At 54.5% G+C, this 24920-nt stretch overlaps 1 protein-coding gene across 2 annotated transcripts in view; it reads right to left on the bottom strand.

Annotated features, from left to right (window-relative positions):
- The window catches only part of SOGA1 (suppressor of glucose, autophagy associated 1), an 86400-nt gene extending 65153 nt beyond the window's left edge, over positions 1 to 21247 (bottom strand). For both annotated transcript variants that reach the window (XM_032295023.1, XM_032295024.1), the window contains exon 1: positions 20430 to 21247. In XM_032295023.1, the coding sequence (XP_032150914.1) occupies positions 20430 to 21110 (681 nt within the window). In that variant the 5' untranslated portion in view covers positions 21111 to 21247. The remainder of the gene's footprint in view (positions 1 to 20429) is intronic.
- Between the last annotated feature and the right edge of the window lie 3673 nt (positions 21248 to 24920).

The raw sequence follows: 24920 nt of genomic DNA, 5'->3' as shown, positions 1-24920 counted from the left end.
CACTCAGGAAGTGCAAACCAGTTTGCTGAATCCAGGCTAGGCCAGCATCCAGATGATCTGTGTTCAAATCCTAGTCATGCTGGTTACCAGCACCTCACTTATTCTCTCTAGAAAGTTAAAATGACAGGATATGGTGATGGAAAGGATATGAGGGTCTAAGTAGACTCCAAGCTCAGGATGAACCAAGGGGAATGCACACAAGCTTACAATGCTGGGCTACATTACAGATGCATGACATTTAGTTCATGGGAGGTGACATCTCTCATATAAGATCACACCCAGAGCACAAGAGTCATTTTTGGAAATAATTTTTTTTCACTTTTAAGGAACTGATTTTCTTATTTATAAAACAGGCTGGGTGCAGTGACTTACACCAGTAATCCTAGCACTTTGGGAGGCTGAGATAGGAGGATCACTTGAGGTCAAAAGTTTGAGACCAGCCTGGGTAACATAGTGAGACTTCATCTCTGTTTTTAAAAATTAATAAATAAAGCACTGGCCGGGCACAGTGGCTCACTCCTGTAACCCCAGCACTTTGAGAGGTTGAGGCAGGAGGATCACTTGAGCCCAGGAGTTCAAGACCAGCCTGGGCAACATAGTAAAACCTCATCTCTACAAATAATAATAAATAAATTAGACTGGCCGGGTGGGTGCACCTGTGGCCCCAGATACTTGGGAGGCTGGGATGGGAGGATTGTTTGAGCCCAGGAGGTTGAGGTTACATTGAAATATGATTGCAACACTGCACTCCAGCCTGGGCAACAGAACGAAAACCTGCCTTTAAAAAACAAAAAATGTAAAACATGATCATAGAGACAGTTTTGAAAATAGAGAAAACAGGCCAGGCACGGTGGCTCATGTCTGTAATCCCAGCACTTTGGGAGGCCAGGATGGGCAGATCACCTGAGGTCGTAACTTCAAGACCACCCTGACCAACATGGATAAACCCCATCTCTACTAAAAATACAAAACTAGCTGGGTGTGGTGGTGCATGCCTATAATCCCAGCTACTCGGGAGGCTGAGGCAGGAGAATCGCTTTAACCCGAGAGGTGGAGGTTGCAGTGAGCCAGTATTGTACCACTGCACTCCAGCCTGGGCAACAAGAGCGAAACTCCATCTCAAAAAGAAAGAAAGAAAGAAAATAGAGAAAACAGGCCAGGCGCAGTGGCTCACACCTGTAATCCCAATACTCTGGGAGGCCAAGGCTGGTGGATCATTTGTGGTCAGGAGTTTGAGACCAGCCTGGACAACTTGGTGAAACCCTGTCTCTAGTAAAAATACAGAATTAGCCAGGTGTGGTGGCAGGTGCCTGTAATCCCAGCTACTGAGGCAGGAAAATTGCTTGAACCCAGGAAACGGAGGTTGCAGTGAGCTGAGATCACACCACTGCACTCCACCCGGGGCAACAGAGCAAGATTCCATCTCAAAAAAAGAAAAAGAAAATATAATCCATGCATAATTCCAATACCTTACCTGAATACAGTGGTTCTCAAAGTGCAGGTTCTAGACCAGTAGCATCAACATCACCGGTGAATTTGTGAGAAATTCTCATGTCCCAACCCAGACTTGGTGAACCAGAAACTCCTACGGTGAGCCCTCAAGGGGTTCTGATGTGGGGCATTTTCTTCTAGTTTCTTTACCCTATAAAAGGGCAAGAGTTAAGTTCCCAGGCCAGGGCCTGACACAGAGCAGCATCTCTGTAAGCATCCCTTGAATAAGTGAATGAATGAATGACGGTTCTCACATGAGCAGCTGTCTCCCCAGGGCCTGCCCTTCACCACAGTCAATCTGTGACAGCGCAAAATGTTGCATTCACACCAGTTCCGTCTCTCCAGGGGGGCCTAGGCCTCCCGGGGGGCTAGTCCCAGCTGCAGGCAGAATGCCCGTCAGCCCCTGCTGGCATGGCCCCACGTGAGAGGGTGAGTTGACAAAGGCAGGCTTGTGGCCCTGTGCTGGGTCTGCAGGGACGTGGGCGGGAGAGGCTGGCGAATGCAGGGCTCACACAGGGGCACTGAACTTTTGGGGCCCAGGCGGGGCTCGGAGAGGGGCTGCTGGGGCTTGGAGAGGGGACCCACAGGGCAGGCTCCAGCGGTTCACAGTCCTCAGGGTGCCTAAGAATGCTCTGGGGCTCATGCAGTCTGGCCCCCATCCCAGGAGAGTTCCAGTGACAGATCCAACTGAAGGAGCTGGGGGTGGGGGGCCCTAGGGGCGGGAGTGAGGAGCACAAGCTTCCCAGCTCCTTCACAGACAGCTCAGTGCTTCTGAAGAGACTCTCCCAGCTAGCTCCCAGACCCTCTCATTGTGTGGAAGGGGTGCAGGAGAGGCCCAGCTCCGCTGGACTCAGTGGGCCTTGTGGCTATAGAACAAGGTTGCAGACATGGTGAAACCCTGTCTCTATTAAAACTATAAAAATTAGCCAATGGGGTGGCTCACGCCTGTAATCCCAGCTACTTGGGAGGCTGAAGCAAGAGAATTGCTTGAACTGGAAGGCAGAGGTGCAGTGAGCTGAGACAGCGCCATTGCACTCCGGCTTGGGCCACAGAGCGAGCCCCTGTCTCAAAAAAAAAAAAAAAAAAAAAAAAAAGAAACCCCCCTAACACCAGCAGGAAAACCCTAAGCCTCATCTTCTGCCAGACAACAAAATGGCAAAAGGGCATAGTGCCTGGTAGTGCCCACCTCAGAGCCTTGGGGCCCCTGACCCTCAGGCCTACCACAGCCTGGCCACCGCTTTCAAGTTGACCTCTTCTTCTTAAAGGCTACTCTTGAAGCTAACCTAGATTTTTTAACCTGGACTGGAAACAGGGGATAGGACCATGGGGGAGGATGGGAGAGCAGGGCACCCACGCTGCTGCCAGGATAGGCAGTGCTTCCCTTTCTAGAGAATGCTTTTTTGCTCTGATTACACAGTTAATAGCTGCTTATTGGAGAAAATCTGAAGAAGGCAGATGGCTTTCTATCTCTTCCACCATTTCTCACCAGCTTCTGCATCAGGTCCAAGTCCCCTTACCTGGCCTTGAGCCAGCCTGGGTCTCCTCCCTTCTCCCACCTTACCCCCGCCCTCCAGAATCCAGATAGGCAGTGACTTTAAAAATGGCTACCATTGGCCGGGCGTGGTGGCTCATGCCTGTAATCCCAGCACTGTGGGAGGCTGAGGCAGGCAGATCAGCTAGCTGAGGTTGGCAGTTCGAGACCAGACTGACCAACATGGAGAAACTCCATCTCTTTAAAAAAACTAAAAAAAAAACAAAAAGTTAGCCGGGCATGGTGGTGCGTGCCTGCAATCCCAGCTACTCGGGAGGCTGAGGCAGGAGAATCACTTGAACCCTTGAGGCAGAGGTTGCAGTGAGCCGAGATTGCACCATTCCACTCCAGCCTGGGTGACAGAGAGAGACTCCATCTGAAAAAAACAAAAATTGGCTGCCACCTATTAGGAGGGTCACTAATTTCCAGGCCCCAGCACAGGCAGTGCGTGCATTGTCAGTTGACAGTTTAATCCTCTTACCAACCCTGTGAGGTAGGTGCTGAAAATGTTCCTATTTTGCAGACGAGGAAACCGAGGCTCAGAAGCTTCACAGAGCTGCTTCAGCAAGGGACCTGTGGGGCCAGATTCCAAACAAGCCACGTGGCCCTGGGCCAGTGTGTCATAACTGCGCTCTTCCCATTTCTTCAGCTATTCCCTTTGTTGGAATCGCCTTTGCCAGGCTGACTCCTGACTGTCTCATGCTTCTAGAACATTTCCTCCCCTCAATCTGATTCAAACACCATACTCTGAAATCTACGGTCGCTTGTGCTGGTAGTTTTAGGTTGCATTTGTCTGTTTTCAAGTCAGTCTTCCCCAAGAACTAGGGAGAAGGGCAGGGGTTGGTTTGTGTCTAGTCCCCAGCATCACCCAGGGCAGGATGTGGTGCACAGCAGGTACCCGTCACTGCCTACGGGTAGATGTAGGAATTAAAGAATGAGTATGGGGCCAAGCATGGTGGCTCACGGCTGTAACTGCAGCACTTTGGGGAGCCAAAGAGGGAGGATCCCTTGAGCTCAGGAATTTGAGACCAGCCTGGACAGCACAGCAAGACCCCATCTCTATAAATCATTTAAAAATTAGCCAGGCGTGGTGATGAAGCCTCAGATACTCAGGAGGCTGAGGCAGGAGGATCGCTTGAGCTTGGGAGGTGGAGGCTGCAATACGCAAGGATCGCACCATTACACTCCAGCCTGAGTGACCAAGTGAGAGTCTGACTCAAAAAAAAAAAAAGGGTATAGCGTCTGTCCTGCCCAGTCCACAACTCCAGGCCAGCTGCGAAGAGTTAGGAAGACAGGAGTTCAAGACCATCCTTGGCAACACAGCGAGTCTCCATCTCTACGAAAAAAACAAAAATAAAAAAAACTAAACTGGGCATGTCTGTAGTCCCCAGCTCTTCAGGAGGCCGAGGCAGGAGGATCACTTGAGCCCAGAAGTTCCAGGCTGCTGTGAGCCATGACTGCACCACTGCACTCCAGGCTGAGTGACAGAGTGAGACCCCTGTCTCTAAATAAAAATAAAAGACGGAGAGCCTGGGCAGATCGGAACTGGTCTCAGTTCCCCATGCTACCCCAGGAGGGTAGGCAGGGTCTGTCTACGCAGGGAACCTCCTGCTCACACACCCACTCCCTGCCCACAAAGTGTGTCTCTGTCCACCCCCTGCCAATCCTTGAGCTCAACCTCCAGGAAGCAGCCTCTCAGAGGCAAAGCTGCTCCCCTCGATGGACTGGTTCCCAGGAATCCTGGGATAATTGTCCAGGAAGAGACTTTTGGTCCCGGCTGGGCCAGACGGCCAAACATGAGCTCACACTACTGCTAATAATAGCAAGATCTTACATAGCAGCAGAGGGCTTCACAGTTTACAAAGACATTCCATCTGAATCATCTCCTGAGTCCTCACTAAAACCCCCAGTCAGGCAAGACAGGAACCATCATCCCTGTTCAACAGATGAAGAACTTCGGAGAAGCACAGGGAAGGTGGGCCGTGCCCAAGCACATGGAGACGGGCACGGGGAGGGGGTGACACCTCCAAGGGGGACTCAGACTCCAACCACCGACTTCAAGATCTTTCCTCAGAACCAGAGCTCAGGGAGTCCATGAACTTGGAAAATCACATCTTCCTTTTCACTGACCTCTGAGTAAAATGTAGCATTTCCTTTTATTCTGGGCCTATAAACAAACCATCATTATATGAGTAATACCTGTGACTCTGCCACCAAAAGAAATCACAGATATTTTCATGTCATATAACAGTTGCTGCAAAAGTGTCAAAATATTATTTACACTCATCAGTACTTTGAAATTACGCTAGTTAGATCTGTCACCAGAATTTGAGTTAAAAAGCACACATATTACTATGTTGTAATTTTAAAATAATAACTATTTCAATATAATTGGTTTCCTTTATATTTCATTTTAAATATTGAAAATTGTATCTTATTTTGGCTGAGCATGGTGACTCACATCTGTAATCCCAGCACTTTGGGAGGCCAAGGCAGGTGGATCACCAGAGGTCAGGAGTTCGAGACTAATATGGGCAAAACCCTGTCTCTACTAAAAATACAAAAATTAACCAGGTGTGGTGGTGTGTGCCTGTAATCCCAGCTACTTGGGAGGCTGAGGTGGGAGAGTCACTTGAACCTGGGAGGCAGAGGTTGCAGTGAGCTGAGATCACACCATTGCACTCCAGCCTGGGCGACAAGAGTGAAACCCCATCTCAATAAATGAATAAGTTATATCTTACTTTATTTCATTTCTAATTTTATTTGTTTATATATTTATTTAGGTAGAGACAGTCTTGCTCTGTTGCTAGGCTGGTCTGAAACTCCTGGTCTCAAGCAATCCACCCACCTTGGCCCCTCAAAGTGCTGGAATTACAGGAGTGAGCCACTGCGCCCAGCCCATTTTAAGCGTTTAAACACGTTATTCTGGGAGTTATTCCAGTAGAGAGCCAAAAGAGGTCCACGGCACAGAGTAAGATGGAGGCTCTGTTCCCTCTGGAGCCACCTCATCTGCAGGGCCTGGGTCACTACCCCGGAACCTCGATCTCCACCACCAAAGCATAAAACTGGAGAAGCAGAGCTCCACTTTCAAATCACACTTTTATTTTTTGAGACAGGGTCTCACTGTGTTACCCAGGCTGGAGTGCAGTGACTTGATCACAGCTCACTGCAGCCTTGACCCCTTGGGCTAAAGTTATCCTCCCACTTCAGCCTCCCGAGTAGCTGGGACTATAGGCACACACTACCATGCCTGGCTGAATTTTGTATTTTTTGTAGAGAGGGGTCTTGCTCTATTGCCCAGGCTGGTAAATCACACTTTAAATGTTCTAAGAAAGGGTACTTTCTGTGAGAAGCCCACACAGATGTCAGATGATTTACCTTTGCTCATTGAGGACAGCAGGAGGAAGCTGAGATTTTGGGCCCACTGGAACCTTTGCACGTGGCTCCAGATGCATGGCTATGATGGAATTGGCCTGCAGGAGCTGGTGAGCTGTGGGCCTGGAGATGAAAGTGACCAAACACCAGGACCCTCTGCAGAAACACAGCAAGTGGCAGTGTGTGGTCTGAACCCAGCAACAGCTTCCAGCTGGTACTGGGAGGACAGGGAGAGAACCAAGAGGACATGAGGCTCCTGAAGGCAGGAGCAGGTTGCCTCTTGCCAGTCCCTAAGGAAGAGACTTAGGGAGCGGAAGTCCCCCAGCTACTCCCACCTAAGAGTCAGCTTCCAGTGTCCCTGGGAACTCTGATATGACCCCTATGGACTACATTCTAGAAACCCTGGATATGCCAAGGCTGGGTCAGGAGCAGGGAGCTGGAATCTCAGCCCACCTACTTCCCATGGGACTCTGCACTGCCTGGGCCACCTACTCTTCACATTTCTCACCTCAAAAGCCACCTCTGGCTGGGTGCAGTGGCTCACACCTGTAATCCCAGCACTTTGGGAGGCCGAGGTGGGTGGATCACGAGGTCAGGAGTTCAAGACCAGTCTGGCCAAGATGGTGAAACCCTGTCTCTACTAAAAATGCAAAAAATTAGCCAGGCAGGGTGGCACACGCCTATAATCCCAGGTACTCAGGAGGCTGAGGCAGAGAACTGCTTAAACCTGGGAGGCAGAGGTTGCAGTGAGCCGAGATCACACCACTGCACTCCAGCCTGGGCAACAGAGCGAGATTCCGTCTCATAAGAAAGAAAAGAAAAGAAAGTAGTAACCATTTAAGCCGGGTGTGGCTCACACCTGTAATCCTAGCACTTTGGAAGGCCGAGGCAGGCAGATCACAAGGTCAGGAGTTCGAGACCAGCCTGACCAACATGGTGAAACCTCATCTCTACTAAAACTACAAAAAATTAGCTGGGCATGGTGGTGCGTGCCTGTAATCCCAGCTACTCAGGAGGCTGAGGCAGGAGAATTGCCTGAACCCAGGAGGCGGAGGTTGTGGTGAGCCGAGATCGCACCATTGCACTCCAGCCTGGGTAACAAGAGCGAAACTCCGTCTCAAAAAAAAAAAAAATTTAAATTTTTTTTTTTTTTTTAAATACCACCTCCACCAAGAAGCCTCCCTGGCTTCCCCAGGGCACAACCCTTTTGTTTGAACAATTAGTGAGTGCCTACGGTGGGCCACGCCCTCACCAAATTATTGGATTTAATCCTTATGATGGCCACTCTGCTCCCCACTAACTTGTTCTCCATTCAGTACAGTGATTTTTTTTTCTAAAACCATGTTTAAAATGTGGTTAAAACTATTTAAAATTCTCCAGTAATCACCAAAACCTGGGAACCACCCAAATGTCCCTCAGTTGGTGAATGATAAATTGTGGTACATCCACACAATAGAATACTACTCAGCCATGAAAAGAAAGGAACTGCTGACACCTGTAGCATGGAGGAAGCTCACATGCAGGAAGCTTAGGGAAGGAAGCCAGAACGAGTAGGCTACACAATCTATGAGTCTATTTTTTACACTCTGGAAAAGACAAGGCTATCAGGACAGAAAACAGTCCGGTGGTTGTGAAGGTCTGAGATCAAAGGAGGAACTGACCTCACAGGGCGAAATTTGGGGTGTGAAGGAACTGTTCTATATCTTGGTTGTGGTGGTGGCTACAGAACTGGATGCATTTGCCAAAATTCATTTTATTGTATATAGATGATACCCAGTACACCTGACCTAAAACCCCAAAACGCAAAATGCAAAGGAAAACAAAACCTCCAATGAGTTTTCATCACACACAAAAGAAAACCCAAATCCCAGCCAGGCACGGTGGCTCAGGCTTGTAATTCCAGGACTTTGGGAGGCTGAGGTGGGCAGATCATGAGGTCAGGAGTTTGAGACCGGCCTGGCCAATATAGTGAAACCCCACTTCGACTAAAAAATACAAAAATTAGCTGGGTACGGTAGTACATGCCTGTAGTCCCAGCTACTCAGGAGGCTGAGGCAGGAGAATTGCTTGAACCCAAGAGTCGGAGGTTGCAGTGGGCTGAGATCATGCCACTGCACTCCAGCCTGGGTGACAGAGTGAGACTCCATCTAAAAAGAAAAAAGAAAAAAAAAAGAAAGAAAAAGAAAACCCAAATCCCATCACAGGGCGTATAGGCGAGCCTGGCCTGAGCCCCATCCACTTCTCCATCTTCATCTCCCTCAACTCCCCGTCTCACTGGCAACCTAGCAGCCACTTGGGTCTTAGGCAATCAGCTGCCACCTCAACCGTCCCACCTCAAAGCCTTTGCCTTTGCGGGCCTCTGCCTGGATGTCCCTGCCTGCCATCTCTGCACTGCTGGGTTGCCTTCTTCCTCAAGCCTCCACTGAAATGCCACCTCCTCTGAGAAGCCTTCCATGCTTCTCCAGGCCCATTATGTCCATCTTAACCCTTCCTTCTTTCTTGATATATATCACAGGCTTATTTGTGATACCTGTCATTTTATTTATTTGTCTGTTTGCCTGCAGAAGTCAGTCTCTACCACTAGGATGTGATGTCAGGAGGACAGAGCCCAGCACAGTGCCTGGTACACACAGAACAGCTCAATAAAGAGGTGCTAACCTGAGGTCAGGAGTTCGAGACTAGCCTGGCCAACATGGTAAAACCCTATCTCTACAAAAAATGCAAATATCAGCCAGGCGTGATGCCACTTGCCTGTAATCCCAGCTCCTTGGAAGGCTGAGGCAGGAGAATTACTTGAACTCAGGAGGTGGAGGTTGCAGTGAGCCAAGATCAAGATCATGCCACTGTACTCCAGCCTGGGCTACAGAGTGAGACTTCACCTCAAAAAAAAAAAAAAAAAAAAGAGGTGCTGAATGAATAAACAGGCCCTCAGAGGGGAGGAGACTCCCCCTGTTCTACTCCACTGCAGAAAACCATTTCCAGTCAGCACTCCTGTGACTGAATTTAATGCCTTGATTCTGTGAAGCTAATGCCCACGGGTGCTTCAGACCCCAGTGGTGGGGCTCAAATCCAGCCCAGCAACACCTAGGCCACAGCCCTGCCAGATTCCAAACCTTACCCAAGTGTACTACCTCCTCCCTAGGTTCCAGGGGCCCAAGAGGCCCTCTGATGGGCAGACCAACCCAGAAGAATGACCCAAGTGTACCACCTCCTCCCTAGGTTCCAGGGCCCAACAAGCCCTCCGACGGGCAGACCAACCTGGAGGAATGACAGAGCTGAGCTCAGGGACCAAGAACCTTCACTCTGCGAGATAGCAACCACACTACAGAGGAACAGGAGTCTCTGTCTGGCCCGCCTGCTCCCACACTGCCCTGGCCACCATGTCCCTCCCTCAGGCCAAGGCCTGGGCTGCCTCCCATCTGCCACCCTGGCTCTGGGCCACTTGTCTCCCGCCCAGGCCCAGGCCACTCACCCCAGCCCCAGAAGGGCTGCTCTGTGGAGTAGGCCAGCAGTGGCCACGGGAGCGGCTTGCCAGCCCCACCCAAGAGGCCAGGGCAGCCATCTGCTGTCCCTTCTGCCAGTCCCCCAGGAGTCTGTCAAGGCTCCAGATGAGATCATTGCACTTGGACCCCAAGGAAGGGTCTGCAATAAAACACCGCAGAGCTCCACTTCTCAGCCCAAATGCAAACACTCGGGGCACAGCGGCAGGGGAGGGAACCCAAAGACTCCATCCCTTCATACCCAGGGACACAGAGGCCTGAAGAGGGACAGGGGACAATCCCACAGTCCCTGGAGGGGATAGCACTGAGTGTGGGAGGACTCTGGGCACGTGCCTCCAGCCCCAGAGCTCGATCTAGCTTAGCATCCTTGGGAAGAAGCTAGGCTCCAGTTTTTGGAGAGTTGCATCAAAGGTCCTGAGGAGGCCGGGCACAGTGGCTCACACCCATAATCCCAGCACTTCGGAAGGATGAGGTCAGGAGCTTTGAGACCAGCCTGGCCAACATGGTGAAACCCCGCCTCTACTAAAAATACAAAATTTAGTCGGGCTTGGTGGTATAGGCCTACAGTCCCAGCTACTCGGGAGGCTGAGGCAGGAGAATCGCTTGAACCCAGGAGGCAGAGGTTGCAGGGAGCCAAGATCACGCCACTGTACTCCAGCCTGGGCGACAGAGTGAGACTTCAGGGAAAGAAGGCCAGGACACCCAGCCCAGCATCACTGTGCCACACAGTGTCCCCACTCCAGCCGACACAGAGGCTTCATGGCCCTGAGACCCACCGGGTCCTGCTCCTCTGGTTGGAAATAATGAGGCATGACTGGGGCCTGGACCCGTCTCTCCAATGCCAAGAAATAAGAAGAGATGCTCCCTGTGCAGTCCCCATCCCGCGGGCGGAGCACATTCGCTCACTGTAGCCGAGCAATCCCTGATGGGAGGGGAGCTGCAGAGAGGTCACGTATGTTGCCCAAAGTCACACACTAAGTGGCACAGCCAGGATTCAGGTCCAGCTGGAGCTCCTGTAAGCCAGACTAGACAGCCTTATAATGAACAATAGAGACGATAACAACAGCTAACATTGACAAGGGCTTAATGTGTTCCAGACACCGGACTAAGACAGAAAAGCCATTATCTCTTGCTCAGTGATGAGCCTTAGAGGCAGGCACTATTATTGTCTTATCCCCACTTTACAGATGAGCAAACAGAGGCCCAGGAAGATAATGTCTACGCAGCCAGTCAGGAGTGAGCCTCCTAGATCCGTGTGGTACAGCTCTGTACGTGAGACTACAGATGCTCTATCACCTATCAGGAAGAGGTGTGTGTGTGTGTGTGTGCGCGCGTGCGTGCGTGCATGCATGCATGTGTGTGTGTGTATTGGTTGTTGTTGGTAAGGAGATGCCCAGAGACCACTGCCCACCAAGGCCACATCTGGCTTGTCACTGTTGTCACTGTCCTATTCAAGGCCTCACCTGGCAGAGCGGGGAGACATCACAGGCCCTGCAGCCTCTGAGAGCATTCGCAGCAGGAAGTGCCTGACAGTTTCCTCCCATCCTTTCCATGTGAACAGGAAGGAAGGCAGCATTCGGACCTAGATGTGTTTAAAACATCCCCCAAACAGCCTCTGGGTTGCGACGTAATCTCTATCTCAGAGCAGGGGTCTGAGGTCTTCAGGGATAGAAAGCAAGGCTACAAAGAGGGCAGCCCAGGGCCACACGGCCTGAAGCTCCAGACACCCCAGCACTTCACACCCCTGCCATTCCCCCGCCTGGCATCTTGGAAAGAGAAGCACAAGACCCTAGTCTTGCCTTTTGCCACTTAGATGGGCTGCATGGCTTTTAACAAACCCCTTAACCTCTCTGGACCTCAGTTTCTGCCGTTGTAAAAGGAAGGGGCTAAGTACCCTGGAAGGTCCCTACCCTCATGCAGGGCAAGGTGGGGTGATGGTGGCATGGAACCTGTCATTACCCCATGAATAATCTAATCACCATCGAGGTAAATGCCCCAAGGGAAGCTCCAGCGAGCTCTGAGGTGTCTGACACAGGAGCCGGATCCTGGGGAGCTGCTTCTGGGGCTGGGTGCTGTGAGGTGCAGGAAGAAACCGAGGGAAAAGGGCCAGAACTGCAAGCACAAAGGCCAGGTGGGAAGAGCACGGGACAGAGGCCGGGGTGTGTCCAGCACTGGAGAGCTTGGGCGGGGCAGGGGTGGGTGAGGCTGCGGGAGGCAGGACCACACAGGCTGATCCACCATTGGGCAGGGCCAAGGAGGTGCAGGGAGGGGAGACGCTGGTGCAGCTGACTGGAGCCCAGAAGATCCAAAACAAGCCTGGGCCCCAACCAAAGCAAAGATGTTGAACTGATCAGCTGACACCAGCCTACCTAGGACACCCCAGACTTTTTGCCATAGAAGCTGAGCTTGTCCTTGTGGCTCAGTAAATGGGAGATGATTCACCTGCGCTTGAGAATGAGGGACCTCCAAAGGTGTCCTTCCATTAGCAAATGAGTATCACCAGTTACTAAGCTGGAGGCACTAGCCTGGGCCATTTAGGGAAGAGTGACAACATGGGTGGTGGGGAAGGGGGACACAGAGGGGGGAGATATGTTTGGGGTACGCAAAATGCAGTGCAGCTCTGTGCATACCACTCAGACTGATGCCCCAAGCCAACGCCCATGGAGGGACACCCAGAGCCAAGCACAGCCCCTGCCATCAAGGACCCAGCTTAACCCGGGTTCACGGGGGTCAGACCAGAGCCAGATACACAGGCAAGGGCCAAACACTGCTGAGTCCATCGCAGGAGCCAGACCCGGTTAATGGGACCATTCCATGCACGCCTTCTCTAACAGACCCCTCATAGCCACCTGTGAGGTAAGCATATCCACATCCCCATTCTACAGACGAGGAGGCTCAGGCTCAGAAAGGGAAAGTTCAGAAAGGAAAAGGCAGAGCTGGGATTTGAGCCCACGTCAGCTTGGCTCCAGATCACAGTGCTCTCACTCAGCCACCCTGGACCCTTGAGAAGGGAAGTGCTGGCCACTGCTCCCACCCGCCCCGACCCCCTGCTTCACTCTCTGCCACAAAACAGGCGGATGCAGTGCTGACTGAGGCCTCCAGGGATGCCAGGGTCAGCCTGGCATAGAACACTCCAGAGTCGCTGGCTCTTTCCCCACCGCAGCTCCAAGTTCCTTCCAGCACCAAGGGGAGTGAACGTGACCATGAATGAGGTCATGCATGTGGGGACCAGAGGAACGACATCAGTGAAAACCTGAGCTGCTGGGGAGGCCCTTGCCTCAAACTTAGCCTTTTGACCCTCACCTGGAGAGCTCTCTCTGCCCTGGAGGCCATGCAGGACATGGGGCTCCCTCCGCTCCTCTGTACCAGGATGGTGGTGGGTGCACATAACACCTGACCTCTCCGCCTCCCAAGCGCCCCGCTAAAGAGGGTCACATCCCCATTGTACAGGACGAAGATGGAGGCTTAATGAGGACTTGCACAGGGACAGCATGCATAGGGAGGAGGTGACACAGTGAGGTTTGGCTACAGACTTGACCCCAGAGGCAGAGTTTGCCCCAGAGACCACACAGCCTTGCTCTCCTCCCTCCCAGGCGTCTCTGGCAGGGCAGGCCTCAGGCCGAGGGCTATGGACACATAAGAGGAGGTGGCTGTGGCTTTGCTGCATCAAGATCCCTCCCAGCAAGGTGCTCACGGGGCTGTGGATTGGCATTCAGTGCCCTTCCCAAGCCAGCCCAACTCCCCTTCCCAGACTCCCATCACAGCTAGCTCCCACCACTCCTGCCCGCTTTGCTGTTTCAAGCCTGCGACCCACCTCAGGCCCTGCCTACTGCCTTTCACTTAATCGCACACATATTTACTGAGCCCCTACAACATGGCAGGCACTGTTCTAAGAGCTAGGCACAGACACAGACACTCAAGGCTAGTTCCCCAGCTCTAAGGATGCCTCCTCCTCCAGGAAGCCTGCCAAGCCCCCTCCTCTGAGCTCCCACACCTCCTCTGGCCACCTCTACCCTGGTCTCCATCATTCCCAGCCGGAACTGGGCACCCTTTACTGATGGGAGTGGCATGGCCCCCAGCTAGGGAAAGGAGGAGGAGGGGAGATAGGGCCAGCAGGAAATTCCAAGAAGATTAGAAGGGAGTTGCCCCTGGGCAGTGTTTCTTCTGTGGGCAGCCCAACAATCCGTCCACTTCACTCAGCCCACTGGCCCTGGGCCCAGGAGCTGGGCATCAGGGACCTGAGGGCCTTCAGTGGGTGCAGCTTCTTCTGACTTCAAGACCTGCCAGCCCCCATCCATCCACCACCCAGGATCCCAGGACCCCGAGCTCCAGAGGTTACAAAGTCAAGCCCCTGGCCACACTCCTCAGTGTTCCCAGCAGTCTTGTGGGAGGAAGCCTCACGAGGCACTGAAAACAGTCGTAGTTTGTACACATTGGCTCCAGGGAGACACAGACCAGGATTTCCTGTGTTTCTGTGTGTGGATGAAATGTCACAGTGTGTGTGTGTGTGCGTGCATGCTTGTGTGTGTGTGTGTGTGTGTGTGTGTGTGTGTCTAGGTTCCCTGATTTGAGAGCCTCTGGCTCCTGTTGGGAAATGCTACACGCCTAACGTTTGCATGCCAGACTGTACCATGTCCCTGCTTATGTGCATGTGACTGTGTGTGCTATCTGTGTGTAAATGTCTGTGTGGGAGTCCCCTTACTGGGTGTCAGTAAGCCTTGGGTAGGTGTGCAAGTTTCTGCTGCTCTCTTTGTAGAAGAGGCAGGGGAGGCACCTGGGTGGTGAGCTTACGCCTGGACCAGCCTGGCAAGGGTAGATTTGTAGACTTCCGTGGATGCTAGTGTGCATGGAAGCTAGCATGTGTGTATAATGTCTGCGTGGGTTTGTGTACCCGCCTACATGTGTACTTCTGATGAGTCTGAGTGTGTCGCCAGAATGTCAGTCTCTGGGACACATCCAGGTGTGTCTGGGGGTGTAAGATGGGTATATGAGGATGTATTTCTGACCTGGGGGCTGTGGCAGGGTCTGAGTCTCTGCTGCGTGTTTGGTGACGTGTGGGTGTGATGGAACGGGAGTTGTGCAGCTGCATGGTTTGTGCACTTCTCTGAGTGGGTATCCTCTCTAGTATGTCTGGAGGCATGCTCCTGAACGCATCCAACACCAGCGAGGCACTGGATGGGTCTGTGAGATGTGTGTGAGTGGCTGTGTGGCTCTGAGCTTGAGCTGTGAATATGTATATGTGCATTTATGTGTGCAAGAGAGGGTGGTGCCCAGGGACACAGGCTCAGCCCCTGGGAGGCTGAGGCTGGGACTCAGGGTAGGAAGCAGCCAAGAGCTTTGCTGACTGTGATAACCTCCTCTCCTCCACCCAGTGACAGACTGGAGTCCTTGCCCTGGAGCTCCAGGGAGACAAGAAGAGAAGAGCTACATGGAGAAACCCAGTACGTGGCCACTGGGTCCAGACACCCAGCACAGGGCCTGGTACCCAGGAGGCACTCAGAAAATATGTGATGAATGAATGAATGAATACCTGGAGGAACAGATGAGGGAAAGGCAATGACTAGTAAGGGCACTAACATTCACTGTGCACTCCATCTGCATCCTCACACTGAAAAGGGTCCTCAGGGCCCTGGGCAGGCATGCTTATTCCCCATGTTACATAAGGAGGAGTGATCTCACGCACGTGCACACACACATATCCCCTACCAACCCCCGCCAGGCTGCAGGCCCCCAGCGTGCCTTAGCCTAGAGCTTGGCCCATGACAGGATTCCTCTCACCAACCTGTGATCCAGCCTAGACACGCTAGTTAGCAACCAAAAGCTCACTGCTCTGGTCACACCGTAGAAAGAACAGGACCCAGAGTTAGACCAACCTGGGTTGGAATCCTGCCTACGTAACTTAGAGCCTCCGTTTACTTATCTATAAAATGGTAAGCAGGGATGGATCAGGTGCTTTCTCCAGATCCTTCGGGGCTGACACCTAGACTGGCTGCACTTTAAACACTCACATCTAGAATCACCAAGGAGGTAGGGAGGCCTGGCCTCCCAGAACCCACACACGGCAGGGAAGGTGATCACACTTTCCTGTCCTCCCTAGACAGCTACTGACCTATTAACATTTTAAAACTAAGGAAACCCACCCTCCTGCATTCTCCCAGTTCCTCCATGAATGAAGACACAGACATCCTGTCTGCCCACTGGCTAGGAATAATAGCAATTCCTCAGGCAACTCAGGATTTCACTGCTTACAAAATGTTTTCTTGTCTATTCAGACTTCCCTGATTCCTGGTGACAACTGTATGAGACTGTCCAGGCAGCTTCCATCACCTTTATTTATTTATTTACTTTGAGACAGTGTTTCACTCTGTCGCCCAGGCTGGAGTACAGTGGTGCGATCTCAGCTCACTGCAACCTCTGCCTCCCAGGTTCAAGAGATTCTCCTGCCTCAGCCTCCCAGTAGCTGGGATTACAGGCGCCTGCCACCATGCCTGGCTAATTTTTGTATTTTTAGTAGAGATGAGGTTTCGCCATGTTGGCCAGGCTGGTCTCAAACTCCTGATCTCAGAAGATCCGTCTACTACGGGTTCCCAAAGTGTTGGGATTACGGGCATGAGCCACTGCGCCCCGGCCCCATCACCTTTATTATACAGATGAGGAAAAAAGCAGCTCAGAGAAGCCAGGTAACTTGCCCATGGCCACACAGTAAACAAGAGTCAGGTATCAAAGTCAGGTCTTCAGGCTCCAGCTCTCAGATTCCTCCATCCACACCCAGTGGGTTCCTACGTGTCCTGGCCACATGGTATGTGCTTAGTGGTTAGTGGTGATGAAAGGCTGGAAGACCTCAGATCACCAGGTCTTTGAAGACAGGTGATGTGTCTGCTCTGCAGCTAAAGGTGGATCTTAGAATCCTGGAACCTCCATAGTTAATAACCTTCAGACTTCCTTGGCTAGAAGGGACCCAAGGTCAGGCAGCTCAACTGCAGCCATCACATCAATCTCCTATGAACCCTCCTCAATCATTCCACAAACCCTCTATCTTTATCCAAGCATGCAAGGTCATCTAGCCTCTCTCTGAATAATTAAAGTGACAGTGAGCTCACTACCTTTTCTGTAGAAGCTCCTTCTTTTTTTTTTTGAGATGGAGTCTCACTCTGTTGCCTAGGATGGAGTGCAGTGGTGCGATCTTGGCTCTCTGCAGCCTCCACCTCCCGAGTTCAAGTGATTCTCCTGCCTCAGCCTCCTAAGTAGCTGGGACTACAGGTGCGTACCACCAAGCCTGGCTAATTTTTCTATTTTTAGTAAAGATGGGGTTTCATCATGTTGGTCAGGCTGGTCTCGAACTCCTGACCTCGTGATCCACCCAGTTTGGCCTCCCAAAGTGCTGGGATTACAGCCGTGAGCCACTGCGCCCAGTCTCCTACTATCTTCTCACAAGGAGAGAGTTGCCCGATTTATGCTTTCCTCACTTGGGCCCCAGAGCAGACCACACCAGACTGGAGATCACCCGAGAGTCCTTCCTGGTTGACAGTTCGCAGTGCCCCTTACCGGGGGAAGTAAGCTTGAGCAGGGCCACCCACAAATGTGGTGGGACCTCCTCGACTGTGTTCCTGCAGGGGACATACTGGGGATTTGGACTCCTTTCCCTTGTTACTACTCAGTTTCTGCATCTTAGAGGCAAGGTGGTCCAGAAAGGCAGAAACACATCAAGAGTCTAACACATGCTCATTCCAAAACCCCGGCAGCCTAGAAACCCGGCTCTGGGACCGGGAGCAAGTCTCTTCCCAACTCTGGCCATAGTTTTCCCATCTGCGGAATAGACGAAACACCTCCTATAATAACCCCTCTACTTATGGTATGCATTCAGTTTCTGGATTTTGACCCTGCCTCTGTGAGGTTGGCGGCTGTGATAAAGAGATTTCCAGAGAAGTTCAGGGGCTAACCCAAACATACACAACAAGAAGTGGCATGGGCTGGCCTTGCTCTCCTCTCTCACCCACACTCCTTCCCCTTTCCGGCCTCGGTGACATTCTTGAACTCATCAAGCTCTTTCCAATTTCCCTTAGCCTGAAACGTTCTTAGCCCCTCGCTCAGCTGGCTCCATGGCATCCTGTGGCTCTCGGCCTCCCTGCACACCCAGCCCCCACCTTCCTGTGCTCCTGGCAAACTGTCCCTTCACCCTCACTATGATCTGTGTTGTGATCTCTTGTATGACTATTGTTTACTTCTGGTCTCCCTCAAAGCTCTATGAAAACAGACACCTCACCCTCCCTTGTCCACTGCTGTATCTCCTTGTATCCCAGATCTGCCCTAGCACACAGCAGGTTCTAAATAAACAGCTGGTGAATGAACCAATGATGAGCCGGGAGAAAGAGCCCAGCCTGCCTTGGGTGACGAAGAGGATCTATTCCGCCCTCACAGAATCCACAAGAGAATAGGCTGGGTGCATATGGCAACGTGTCCCATGCTACTGAGAAGAGCAGTGAGCAGAGCTACGTCACCTGAGGTTTACTACATGCCAGGTGTTCTAATGGTATTTGCAGGCATCGACTCATTTAACCCTTAAGGTTGGAAAGCATGTAACTGTCCCATTTTTATAAATGAGAAAGCAAAGGCCCAGGGCTGCTAAATAACCTGCCAAAGATCACACAGTCAGGAAGCGACAGACCCCAGATCCAACAGCAGCACGAAGGCTGAGCTGCTGAATGAATGGTGGAAATTAAGGCTCCGTGCTGGCCCAGACTGTGGGATGTCCCCAGCTGGGCCCTGGCCCCTGTGAGACCCTGAGTTCAACCCCCAGCCTCCTGGGACTGTTTTCCCCTTTAAACAGTCATGGGTGCCTCAAACAGGCTTTGGGTCAGAGCCTGATGACTTCCTCAGATGGACAGGAGCCCATGGGATGGCTGCCTAGGAGCCCAGAAGCAAAGCTCTGCGTCCCATCTTCCCACACCAGGGTGGGTAGCAGGGGCCACGAGGCAGGGGTGAGGAGCTCAGAGTTTCAGTTTAGGGCAACTCAGGCAGCACTCACTGGAAGCAGCTGAGAGCACCAAGAGGGCAGGAGCAAAAGATCCTTGTCCTGGCTTGTCGCCTCCCTCCTCCTCCTCCCCACCTTCCACATGCCCTCTCCTTACCACTGGCTTCTGACAACTCTGAGAGCCAACTGAACGCCCAGTTGCCAACACTGAACAGAGCCCTTGGGAAGACATCCTCCCATTTAACAGATGAGGAGATTGAGGCCTGGCTTGGGGAATGGTGAGGCTGATGGGTAGAGTCTCTTGTTTCAGACAGACCTAGTCCTTCCATACTACAAGCATCTCCAGAACTCATGCTAGAGAGCAGATTCAGGGAAAAATGGGGAGACAGAGACACAGCTGAGCAAGACACCAACACTCTAAAGAGGGAGAAACCTGTTTGGCCAAAAGAGCCACAAGGGAAAATTAAAAGCTAAGTGCTGCAGAGCAGTCATAAATCAGCAGCATGCTGTGAGCTCCTTGGCTCTCAGCCAGGGGCACTCCAGGTATTGTGCCAGGCCATCCACTGACAAGAGTGGGCAACATTTCAGCCTCCTCCAAAACCTGCCCGCCAACAGCAGGAGAGCTCAGGAAGCTTCTAGCCTCCCAGGCAGAGGTCAACACGTGTGAGCTGCGTTGTCCCAAAAGCCGCCATGGCACCGAGAAGCATGCAGATGGAGCCCAGTAGGTGCTCACGTCCACTGAAAAAGCAAAGGCAAAACCTGCTGTCCCGGGAAAGCCCCGGGGTCCCCACATGGCCACAGGGAAGGCCCTTTCCAGGTGGGTAGCTTCCCTCCTCCCACTGGGAACATGGAAAGGCACTGGCCATGAGGGGCCGATGGGGCTGCTGGGACACAAGGTCTGCCCCAGGGAAAGCAAAAGACACTGTCCTGGGATTAAAGAAGCTGCCACTGAACCGGTTTTCCCACAGCATCCTCCAGGCTGTGGGACCGTTAGGCTGGGCGGAAGTGGACTCCAGCCAAGGGGATGTTCCCAGATGTCATGCTTTCAAACTGGACCCGCCCTGAAAGGCAGGCGGGGACAGGCCTGCGCCCGGGAAAGCCCTGGATAACGACTCAGGATGGCATGCAGGCCTCTCCTTGGCAGGGGACGGCCATAGGTTTCCCTGGCGGGGGTACCCACAAATGCCTGTCCCAGGAAGGAGAGCCTGGGGGTGGAGGTTCTGGGCAGCTGAAGGCAGACATCCATCCCTTCCCTGGCTACCCACCCCCACCCCAGCAATGCCTCCCAGAGCCCTCCCCAGCCGTTTTCTCAAGTCCCCGCTCCTAGGTCAGGGCCCTGTGGCCAGTTTCAAGGTCTTTTTCAGGAGCCCGCTTCCCAAATAAAGTTGTAGGGGGTGGGGGATGCGGGAGCCCCAGATCCACCTCAGGGTGGTCCCCACAGGACTTGGGCCCCTTTCGCCAGACAGTTCGGTGGGAAGGAGGGATGGTTGGTGCCCCAGGCCCGCCAGGCTGTGACAGCCGGTGACCCCCTCGGCCTCCCTTTCTCCCTGGGCGCCCCCACCTTGAGATAGTCGTTCTCCGAGCGCAGTTCCTCCAGCTCCCGCACGAAGCCGCCGGGCCCGCAGTCCAGCATGTCCTCAGTGAGGTCGGAGAAGGCGAGCGAGGCGCTGAGCGGCAGGCGGCTGCTGCCCACCGACGATGCGGCCACCGACGGCTCGTCCGGGGAGGCGGGCGGGCGCGGGGGCTGCTGCGCGGACGGCGCGGGCTGGCCCGGCTGCCCAGTGCGGACCCCTGCCGGGCCCCCAGCCGCCGACTCCGCGTCGCTGCTCAGCGCCAGCTCCAGGCCCAGCAAGCGCGCCTCTTCCGACGCGCAGTCCGACACCTCCGAGCTGCTGTCGGTGAGGCTGGGGGGCGGCGGCGGCGGCCGCGGCCCCGCACCCGGGCGCGGGCGACCCTTGGCACGGACCCCGGTGCGGACCCCGGCCACCCGCGCCCCCGCGCCCCGAGCCCCGGGCGCCACCGCGCGCCCCTTCTTGTCGGGCCGTGCGGAGGACGCGGAGCTGCAGGCTACGGCCGCGCCCGGGCCTGGGCCGCGGCGGCCCTTAGCCAGCGACCAGCCGGCCACGTCTTTGGGCCGGGCCGGCGACGGCGCGCGGTGGCTCTTTCTCCTCTCCGGGGCGGGTGCAGACGCGGGCTGGGTGCCACAGCCCCGGACCTGGGGCTCGGCCGCCGGCGTCTCCATCGCGGCCTCCGTCGGCCTCAGCAAGCCGCGCGCATGGCCCAGGCCCGCCCGGCCTCGACGTCCCTGGGGAGGGAGTCGGCGCGGCTGCGGCTCCGGCCGCTCGGGCAGCGGCTGCTCTCGGCCCACCTCGGCCTCAACACTGCGTCCCCGCCCCACCGCCCGCCGCGCGGTCTCTCCGCAGCTCTGGGCTCTGAGAGTGCGGCCCGACCGCCTCCAGGCGCCCCGGCTCCGGCTGCGGCTCCGCCCGGCGCCCGCCCCCTCGGCCTCGCCGCGCCCCCGGAGCGCTCCCGGGACCCCGCCGCCCGCACGCCGATCGCTCCCTCGGGCTGCGAGTCCGGCTGCGGCCCGGGCCCCGGCTCCGCCCGGCGCGGCCCGCCCCCCGCGCAGCCCCGCCAGCTCCCCGCCCCGCCGCCTCGGCTCGGGGGCGCGCGGTTCCGCGAACAAAAGGCGGACGCGGCGGGAGCGGCGGGGAGGGACGCAGGCAGGGAGCGAGGGAGGGATCTGCGAGGCAACAGCGACCCCCTCGAGGGTCAGGCGGGCGCGGGCAGCCGCGGCCCGGCCTGCCTCCTCCTCCGCTCCGCCGCCTCCTCCCCTGCCCGCCACAGGAACGCACCCGGCGGAGTCCCCCCTGCGCCCGGCGTCCTGGCAGGGCCCGCGAGAACGGCGGGAGCGGGGACTCCCGGGCCGAGGCCGGGCGGACCTCAGTTCGCAGGAGCCTGCATCCATGCACGCCGAGCGCCTCGCCCCTCGCCCGGTGCCGAGCCTGCGCGAACTCCGCCCACTCGGCCGGCCCCGCCGGAGCCGGGATCCCATCACACAGATGCGTACCCTGAAGCCTAGGTGCACGCGCCGAGCTCACGGTCAAGGCAGCGCCGACGGGATTAAAGCTCACACCTCCCGGGCGCGCTCGGGCTCCTCCTGTCTCGGCTTCCCTTCCCTGGCGTAGGGACCGTGGAACCCCGCGTGCAAGCCTGGCTTGCGCACCTTGGCCGGCAGGATCCCTGCCCATGCGCCCCCGACCCCGGTTTCAGACTGTGTACGGCTAAAATGGAGGCGACCCGTTCCGAGGTGTCAGCCTAGGGATGCTTTGGAAGGCGGTTTTGGCGCCGGTGGGGGCTGGCATGGGCTGGGACGGTGGCCCTGACCCCGCAGGTCCCCACCAGGAGCAGCGCAGGGGGACCCGAGGTCTAGGGACATGTGTTCTTTCCTCCCAGGTGTCTCTTTGACTCCTGGCCGTGTTGATTTTCCCGTGTCTCTCACATCTTCCCCAGCCCCCGTGCCGCCTCGCCGCTATACCCCATCCCTGAGCCACCGCAGGGCAGAGGTGGACTGAGTCCTTTGCCCCACGGATGGACCCTCGTTCTCAGGGTGGACCCCCACCCCTTGCCACTGAGAGAACAGTGCTCTTTTTGCCCTCTGGAACCTCTTCCTCCCCCTGCTCTCTCCTCCCCCGCCCATTTATCCTTTTTTTTCCTTCTTCTCCCACCTTCCCCTTCCTTTCCCACCACCTTTTCCAAGTCTTCCTTTCCCTCCTCTTTCCCCTCTTCCTCCTCCCTAGTTCCCTTCCTTCATCTCTGCACCTGCTTGTGACACCGAAGGCACCAGGTCCACTGCTTTGTCTTTGTCCCACCTCCCCCACACGCAGTGAATACACTCCTGGGGCATCCCCTCTCTCCAGAGGCTTGACTTCATCTGGATCCCGGTGTGTGCGTGCTCTTCCACCCCCAGGCTAGGTTCCCCCATGCAGCCAGGTGAGGAGCAGGCACTCAGCAGGCTCTTGGCAAACACTTCTGCAGGGGCATCCCCACCCCCTCCTGGCAAGACACCAGCTCCCCTCGCCCCCACTGACTGTCCACAAACCCTGTTTGCACAGGCACCAGGTACACTGAGGGACGCAGTGGTGGGCATGTCATTGCCTGACCTCATGGAGCACACGGTGTTGTGAGGGGGGGGGTGGACCACAAAAGACTCAGCACAGAGTGGCATGGCATGGCATGGGGGCAGGAGTGCTGGAGAAGGATGTGGGAGCCTCAGGCTAGTGACCCAGGGCAGGCCTTCCTTCTGGGCCTCAGAGTCCCCAGCTGCTCTAGTCAAATGTAACAGATGACAGAGTCTGTCCAGCTCAGATGCCCCTGGCTCTAGTAGGCTGCATCTAGTCCAGCACAGAAAGGTGCTGTGAAGCTCTTGGAAAGTGTATTCCCTTCTCTGTGCTTCAGTTTCTCCCCCTATGCAGAACATGGGCTTGGAGGTGTTGGGTAGTGTGAAGCTATGCAGGGACACAGCAGACCACTGGCTCAGCCACTCCTGACACACCCTTGGTCACACCAGCGGTCCCAAGTTGAGAGTGGCCTGCATCTCTCTACTAGGGCGGGGATCTGAGTCCTGGCTCTACCACCTAGCCTCCCTGGGCCCCAACACTCATGGCTGGCCAGGGAGGGGCCTGTGAGTCCCACCTGCTCTGAGGGTTTTTGGATTTGGGGAGACCTTCTCTGAGGGCTTTTAGATTTGGCGAGCCAAGAATCGACATTGCAGCCCCACAGGAGCCTTGAGAACAGCAGGGCCCTAGTGGCGAGGGACTGGTTGGGGCTGAGGTAGGGGCTCTGGACTCAGGGTCAGTTCAGACCAGGGATACCACAAAGGAGATGAGACTTGTCGAGAGTCCAGAACTGGCTACATTGGTGACAGGGTGACCATCCCTGCTGCCAGCACATCCTGCAGCTGTGTGACATGTGGCCACTTTCTGTGTGCTGGGCTCTGTGCTCCACATTTCAGTAAAGGATCTCCAAAAGGTGAAGATACTTCCTGTGGCTGATTATATTTTCCAAAGGGTATATCTCATCCCAATTGCTCTTCTTACAAGGTGACATTGACGCTCCTCCAGTTAAGCGGCAGGGTCTGCGTGCCCCCACCTTGAATCTCAGCAGATCTCGTGACTGCCTAACCAACAGAGTATGACAGAGGTGTTTGTCTGTGACTTCCAAGGTCAGGTCATTCCTCCTAGCTTGCTTCTCTCTCTCTCTCTGATTCTCCCTGGCCACTCACCCACCACAATGGGAGGAAGCCCAGGCCTTACGAAGAGACTGTATGAAGGTGGTCTAGCCAGCAACTCCAGCTGTTCGTGGGACCCGCCCCACCAACCACCCGACACGTGAAAGAGTGAGCCTGCAGAGGATTCAGCCCCCGGGCTTGGAGCCGCCCCAGTGGACAAGTGGAGCAGAAATGAGCTGTCTCGCCAACCCTGCCCAAACCGCAAAATAAATATTGTTGTGTTCAGCCACTACATTTTGGGGTCATTTGTTACGTAGCACTGGGTAGCTGGAATGCATGACCAAGGTCACATAGCTTGGAAGTGGCAGGGCTGGGACTGACTTGAACCCAGGGCTGCCAGATTCCAGAGCCTGCTGTGGTACTCTATTGGGCTGCGAACTGCCTAGCACAGGCACACTGTGTGCTGTAGAAAGCTCTACTCAAAAAAGAGTGAAGCATTAGACTGTACGAATTATATAACATAAGAAGTGAAGATGCTGATTACCCAAGTGGAAAAACGGTTTCATTTCTCCCATTCAAGCTGCTAAATTGACCAACATGATGAACACTGAATGGAGACTCACTCCTGGAAAGCTTCCAAGAGGAGGTGTGGCTTTTATTCTTTTAAACTAAAGTGGATTTTTTTGTTTGTTTGTTTTTTCATTATACAAATCATGAAAAAAACAAGTAACTGGCTATGGGAGAATTAGAAGAATCAGTCTTTAAGTCGGGGACTCAGGAAGGCCTCCCTGAGGAGGCAGCCTTTTTTTTTTTTTTTTTTTT

This window comes from Sapajus apella, unplaced genomic scaffold, assembly GCF_009761245.1.
Source record: "Sapajus apella isolate SASKATOON/1434 unplaced genomic scaffold, GSC_monkey_1.0 scaffold33, whole genome shotgun sequence".
Taxonomy (NCBI): domain Eukaryota; kingdom Metazoa; phylum Chordata; class Mammalia; order Primates; family Cebidae; genus Sapajus; species Sapajus apella.
Note: the sequence above shows the minus strand (reverse complement) of the source record. Positions and strands in the feature narration are given on the sequence as shown.